Source organism: Festucalex cinctus, chromosome 6 (assembly GCF_051991245.1).
Source record: "Festucalex cinctus isolate MCC-2025b chromosome 6, RoL_Fcin_1.0, whole genome shotgun sequence".
NCBI classification, from domain to species: Eukaryota; Metazoa; Chordata; class Actinopteri; order Syngnathiformes; family Syngnathidae; genus Festucalex; species Festucalex cinctus.
The window spans coordinates 4,799,615-4,806,698 of record NC_135416.1 but is presented as its reverse complement, the minus strand read 5'-3'; the positions used below and the strand labels follow the sequence as shown (position 1 = coordinate 4,806,698).

Sequence of the window (7,084 nt, the reverse complement as noted above, 5' to 3'; positions counted from 1 at the left end):
ATTGTAAAAAAAAAAAGACAATATATAATAATAATAATAATAATAATAATAATAATAATAATAATAATAATAATAATTATTATTATTATTAATTAGTGTCGATTTTAAACACCGAAGGGCCAAAACATGCCTAATTAAAATTAAATTTCACTAAAAAACTAACCACCAGAGGGTGCTAGAACTGCACAAATGGAAATCAACCTGACTTTTTGAACAGATGTGTTCCTTTTGAATATCGTGAACATGACAATGCTGTGGCAGTTTTGATATCACAATATCACGATATTGTCCTTATTGTTACATCCCTATTTATTATTTTGCAAATGCCTAGAAAATCCTGCATTCCAGTCCCAACGTCGTGAAAATTTTCGCTCAAATATTGAATAAGGGATCGCCCATGTTTTGCAACAAAATACAGAATGGACCTTTCCTCTCCTCTGCCCCCATTGAGACGTTACTACTGCCGAGTACAAGATGAGATGACGCAAGGGAAGGTTGGCGGGGGGGGGGGGTTTAAGCTCCACTGAGCGCAAAAACCTCAAGAGGCTTGCGTCCGAGCCGTGTAAAGCAGGCCGGACAGTCTGACTGTCTGCCGGCGACGATCCTCGGGGAGGGAACTCGGCAGCAGAGCGGAGATGCCGGGACCCCCGGGGGAACGCGCAATACAGACGGAATTGTCTCTGACACCTTAGCCAGGTGGATTTCTGCTGTATTTGCTGTCAAGTTTATGACAGCAATAAAAACAAATCTGATGATGTTTCCTAAAGTGGGCTAAAATACACACAAAAAAAATTATATTTTAAAATTCAGTTGTACATATGTTACAAAGCATTCAAAAGTGAGCTTGAAACACTTCCTGGAACTGTCTATGGTACCACCACATTTCCACAGCATAACATTGATCATACACAATAAACATAAGAAAATGAAATCATAAATAAAAGGGCATATAATGTAAGCGTTATGGTCCCTTAAGGCCTGTCAACAGCCTGTTGTCAGAAGCCAATCATGAAAGGGAAGAGGTGCCATGCGTCATTGGCATGCCTATAATCGGGAGCAAAGCCCAAGGGGGGAGGGTAGCATGTGGCGCTGCCGTTTGGACCCAGGCGGACTACAAAACATTACATAACCCAAAGACATCCTGTCGGTAAAAATTGACATTGTTCTCCTTTTTTTTTTTTTTTTGATTCGATATAAACAGTACAGACAAAGAACGGTCAATATGACAATTCCATCTTTTCAAGTACTGTATTATTAAATTAGGCTAAAGGGTAAAAAATAAATAAATAAATAAATAAAATAAACCGCCCAAAGCAGATTAGGATAACGTGTACGATCATGAAATTACCTTAATTTGACGCCAAAACTTGCAACTCTCGTTGTTTCTCGTCTAGTCAGGTTTGTTCCACGCCTCTCAATGTGAATAGTTAAAATCTTATTTGTGTCTGTGTTTTTGGGATCCAGCCCCAGAACATAAAATCTTTAAAGTTCAGTCATGATCTGTGTTTTGTCTTTATGTGCCCCCCTAGTCTTGTCAAGCCTTGTCTTGTCCACCTGTGTTTGCCTGCCCTTCCTCATGTGTCAACCAATCAGCATCCTCTCCCTCTTGTGTCTCGCCCAGCTGTGTCTAATTGTGTCAATTTGTGTGTGTATTTAGTTTCTTGTCTCCCCGCTGTCCGTTGTCGATTCATTGTGTTTTCCTCTTGTCATGCTGCCCGTTTTTGCCTCGGAATACCCCATGTTTCGCATCGGTGTTTTTGTTGGATATATTCGTTGTAATCCAGATACTTGTTTTGTTTAATTAAATCTTCTTTTTTTTTTTTTAGTGCACCTCTGCCTCCACGCCCTGTTTTCCCTGTTTCCTGGGTCCTCAAGCCACACCCACACCGTAACAGTAATGAGGAGTTCCCAAGTGGTAAGGTCCATTTTTCCCATAGCACCTGAAGGCTACGTCACATTATTACTCCTGTGAAGTATCGGACTTCTCCTGGTATCTCTTGCATGCTCTTTACATTGTTTTGGGAGACGCAGCAAAACTTAAAGTTGCAAATGTCCTATCTTTGGCTGTTTCCAAGCTATTAGTACACTAGTTAAGAGATTCTATAGAAGCGAGCGCCGGGTCTCTCTCAATCCACACATATGTTTTCATATGAAAAGACCCCCCAAGCTTTTCCATTATCCTCTCCATATCAAAGTTGACCTCCAAAGAAAACTTGGCCTCGGCGGGGTCACCGCCGTCCAGACGGTCGCCTCATCTTGCGCCGACGCCAACCCCCACCTGTGGCCTGCTTATTGCTTTAGGATACACGACCCCCCCCCTCCCGACCAGCCTCTCGTGCCTTGTCCCCCCCCCCCCCCTCACAACTACTCCTATTTCCCCATTTCCCACCTACAATAGCATCTCCGGTCGGCGTAATCTTTCTATTTCATGAGGCACTTTCTCTGGGTTAGGGGGCTTGGAGATGGAGCACGAATTTGTCTCACAATTGATAGCTGCTGTGGCGCTTTCTGGACAGCGATTCTTCACCGAGGTGGTGAGCGACAGTACACAATGTGAGTGTTTTTTTAATCATTATAAAGCCTGTACAATCATGTAAAACGCAAAAACACACAGGGTTGAAAGGACTATTTTGAAACCGAATTAAACACTTTTGGCCTTCTTTTTTTTTTTAAACGGACTATGATCAGTTCATTCAAGCCATTTTCAACACTTTTGATTGGACAATAATTCGTAAAAATTACACCCAAACGTGTGGACTGACCAGAAGTACGGATTTTTGAAAAAATATTATCCCTATAATGCCAAACGTATCATATTAAATACAAGATATTGTGAGCCCTCTATTTCATGAGTATATATTGTTTTTTAACCCATTAAAACCCTGACGTATAGGATCTGACATATGCATTGCACGGCTAATCCATTTGAGGGCAGAATCACCCAGTTGATGGCTTTTCCAGTGACCTTGAAATGAGAGACTATTGTGGGAAATGATCGTTCTGATTTTTGGAAATAGTAATATGTTTGATATGTCTGTTTCTTATTGTACTTTTGACAGTTATAAATGTATGAATTTAAAGCATTGTGACCGGATGTATCAAATATGACACAAATCAAAAGTCATATGTGGAAGTTGATTATTCAAAAAAAAAAAAAAAAAAAGTTTGTTCAAAAGGACCAATAAATACTCTATTTACAAAGAATCAGAATTTCCTCTCATATTTTATGATTCAGGTTTTACAGGGTTAAATTTGCCAAATTGTGACTTACGATGTTTCAGTCCAACGGCGGCGATATCAAGTTATGTTGTGTATGAAACATACTATAATTCTCTGTTTCCATTTAGGTACTGACTATTGTAATTGTAAATGTATAAAACAATGTGATTTTTTTTTTTTTATTATTACGCCATTTTCATATCGCAATGGCTGCGATTTGACTGGGAATTTTTTTTTATTTGTTATGATTTATACAGTATGTATATGTACAGGGTCAGGCAAAATGATGTGACACATTTGTAGGTTTAATAAAAGACAAAGTAAAGAAACAAATTGTTTTTTTTTTATTTTCGAAAAGTACGTATAATGACATTTTTTTCCCCTCATATAATGCCTTTTTTGTTTTGTTCCTGTATAGTGAGTGCCATTACTAACACGAATATCTTTAGAGGTCATTTTTGATGGATCTATTTGTTCTATTTCCAAAATATCAGGGAGAGCTGCAGTGAAGGGACCCATGAGAGGAATAAAAAAAACATAAAACATTGAATATTCATTAACCGGTACCAAGGTGTATACATGGCTCTCGACCACTGCTGTTTATGACTTAAGGACTTGTAGCGGTGACCCAAGATGAACGCAGCGGCAGATAACGAATTAACCTCTCGCCTCGGCGGCCTAACCATGCCCTGCTAACAAGCAACCTGTCTACGTACACACACCCTCTCTCACTGTGTTTTAACACATAGCGTACTCGCACGTCCGTCCTCCTGTATCTTTTCGCCCTATTTCCTTCCTGTGACATCGTTTTTCATGTAGCACCCAAGCTGTGCGCCATTTGGGTCACGCACCCTGGCCAACCACGGCGTTATCAGATGTGAAACCGTCTCTTAACCTTTGCCCGACAGCCTGGACGGTACAGCAATAACAATGACAGTTTAAAAAAATAAATAAATAAATAAACTAAAACGTCAAGGTGGTTAAAGGAGACATGTTATATTGTTTTCACAATTTAGGACAGTCTCCAGGCATCTTAACTTGCTGTTAACGGTTATTGTATTTTGTACCATAGTATGTTCAAGCCAAGGTCACTTTTATTTATGACTTATGTTCTTTATGTTTTGTATGTAAGATCATTCTTATGCTGTTTTACTTGTTCACTGTTTTGAGATTCCCTGATGATCCTTCATAGACCAACAGGGGCGTGTTTTTGCGGCAACCTGTTCAAATGTGATGGTAACAGAGACAGTTGTTGGGACTGGTTCAAAATCTACCATGGACACCGTCCCTACTGTCCAAAGAAAATGACAATTGTACTTTAGATAGATAGATAGATACAGATGGGTAAGGAGACTGTAATAAAAATAAGAAGAAAAACAGAAGATTAAGAGGTTCTACGGTGGCGTAATCTAAATGCATCAGCATTTTTACAGCTTATTCAGGGCAATTTTGATCTAAATTGAAAGTATGACCTCTAATAATCTACAATATACCCATATGTACATTGTAAATATGTGATATAGACTACAGTACATTGTATTTGCATAACTAAATACAATTTTGCACATTGAAAACCATAATTGAAAAATAATTACAAATTTAGAGCAATAATTGAACAAGTTTCTACTTAAATGTGATATAAAATGTATCAATACACGTCGTTTACATAATTATCTTATGTATACGAAAAAGAATTAGAAATAAGAGGAATACAATCTAAAGGAGTTACCATTTCTTTCTCACACGTTTGTGAATGCGTTTTCAGTCTTTTTGTCCCCCCTCGTACGCCGTACCATACTCATATCTGATTGGTCGAGCTGCCGCCGACACCGTTTTGTGCTATCTTTGCATCGTCTGGACAACGTTTGAAAGGTACTGGAGGACTTTTTCGCCAACTTGTACTCAGGGTACACTTAATAGAAACTGCCTTGTGTACAGTAGTTCATACGCGTTTCACGAATAAACCAATTAAACCAGCTTTAAGTCATCTAGTTGTACTCTACTCGTTTAGCTAGTTAGCCGCTAATTAGCAAGAAAGCACTGTTCACAGGCATTGAATCCTACCGATTATGCATAATTAGCACATACATGATATCGTGGTACGATGTACCATCGATTAAATGCATCATAACATGTTATGGCTAACACATTATAGCTTTCGAAGAAGCTGGCATTTGTGTCTGGCACGTGTAACAGCTTCTTTGGTTAGCCCAGTGGCGGCTAACGTGGCTAGCCGAGAAAAGACACCGAACCTTGGTTAGCCAAAGTACTGGAGAGTAAGGTAGTTTGTTTTAATAAAATGAAAAATCTTCACATTTTAAGTTTATTTTATTACCACTCTCGTACTACGCATGCCATGTTTGAGAATCACTGGATTAACTAACCAATTATTTAATCATTTAAATTTACATACAGAATATTGTATTTATGAAATAATTCTAATCTACGCATAATTTGATTGTCAGCCCCTCCTAACTTCCTAACGCTGAGCCAAGATGAGTCTCCGAAAGCAGACCCCCAGTGACTTCCTGAAGCAGATCATCGGCAGGCCGGTGGTGGTCAAGCTGAACTCGGGCGTCGACTACCGAGGTAACTTAGTAATTTGCGCCACTGTTTACTTTCGATAAGTCGATGAACTGAATGCATAATTAATAGTCATGCGTGTATACAGGTGTCCTGGCCTGCTTGGATGGTTACATGAACATCGCCATCGAGCAGACAGAGGAATATGTCAACGGGCAGCTCAAGAACAAATACGGCGATGCCTTTCTAAGAGGAAACAATGGTAAGAGACTCATTCTGTAACTTTTTTTTTTTTTTTCCTCTCTCTCCGAGGATCATACTTTTTTTTTTTTTTTTTTTCCCCCCCCCTCTCCGAGGATCATACTTTTTTTTTTTTTTTTTTTTAACACTAAAACATGACAGGAATATGATATGATTATGGACAATAACTTATGTAAATTGCATTTTGAATAAACTGTACATTTAAACGCACAATCTTTGAGCATCTTATAGCTTGTACTGGATCATTTCATGAAAATTAATGCACAAAAAAAGGAAGTGGTGTAGCCAAGACGTTGCACAATTAAACCGACAAACTCAAATGTATGTATGTTTGATTTCTCCGCAGTTCTTTACATCAGCACACAGAAGAGGAAAGTCTAGCGATGCTGTCTTTTTTTTTTTTTTTTTGGTATCATTTTGGTTTGTTTCTTGTGGATGTTATGTTTGTGTTTGACGGCAACCTGAGTTCTGAAGAATGTTTTGTAAATGTTGAGTTGTGAATAAATCCTGAGTTTTGAGATATTTTGAGTTTGAATCTTGTTTTTATTATTGTTGGCTTTAGGAATTAACTTTAACAGCACAGTCAATGTGTTAAGTAACATTTACACATTCTTGAAGGGAAACATTATGGAAAAGTGGCTTGTATTGCTTGGATACAAATAATCGGCCCGACTGATAGGTATTTTTATTTTTTTAAGGCCAATTCCGATATTTGGCAAAATAAAATTCCAATAACCAATTAATTCTGATTAATTTAATTTTAAAATAAATCTAATTTAGTTTTTTTTTTCTTAGGGGGAATGTTGGTACATAATTGTCTTTGTCTTACACTGCAAAAAAGGAAAAAAGCGGTTTTAATAATAAACTAGTATTGGATAATTAACTGTTAATGTAAATATGAATGATTCTCAAAGTGTGTATGGTACCATTCAAGCTTTAACATTTTGTTTTACAAGTTTTCCTTAGGTTCAATATATAACATGCTTTACTTATATTTCAACAAAACCTTTTAAGTATATATATCTATACCGGTATATATTTTTAATTTTCCTTTTAAAGTGGTGTTAATACTAACAGTTGA

General features: G+C 37.7%; 1 protein-coding gene across 4 annotated transcripts; it reads left to right on the top strand.

The window, feature by feature from the left end:
- The first annotated feature begins 1,706 nt into the window (after positions 1–1,706).
- On the top strand, positions 1,707–6,525 carry lsm6 (LSM6 homolog, U6 small nuclear RNA and mRNA degradation associated). Of its 4 annotated transcripts, XM_077524669.1 has the most exons (5): positions 1,707–1,915; positions 2,452–2,553; positions 5,685–5,808; positions 5,891–6,004; positions 6,350–6,525. In XM_077524669.1, exons 3-5 carry the CDS (start codon positions 5,715–5,717, stop codon positions 6,382–6,384), a joined length of 243 nt encoding a protein of 80 aa, XP_077380795.1. In that variant the 5' UTR covers positions 1,707–1,915; positions 2,452–2,553; positions 5,685–5,714; the 3' UTR covers positions 6,385–6,525. The 4 variants fall into 4 exon arrangements, with proteins under 4 accessions (XP_077380795.1, XP_077380794.1, XP_077380793.1 ...); XM_077524668.1 differs by lacking the exon at positions 2,452–2,553 and having other exon boundaries at positions 1,708–1,915; XM_077524667.1 differs by lacking the exons at positions 1,707–1,915; positions 2,452–2,553 and adding an exon at positions 4,975–5,091.
- Positions 6,526–7,084: the final 559 nt, after the last annotated feature.

Bases quoted from the DNA above. Each gene is read 5' to 3' on its own strand.
- lsm6 (XM_077524669.1), top strand. From the start codon at position 5,715: ATGAGTCTCCGAAAGCAGACCCCCAGTGACTTCCTGAAGCAGATCATC. The intron at 5,809-5,890 runs GTAACTTAGTAA...GCGTGTATACAG, and splicing joins CTCGGGCGTCGACTACCGAG to GTGTCCTGGCCTGCTTGGAT. The intron at 6,005-6,349 runs GTAAGAGACTCA...ATTTCTCCGCAG, and splicing joins CTTTCTAAGAGGAAACAATG to TTCTTTACATCAGCACACAG.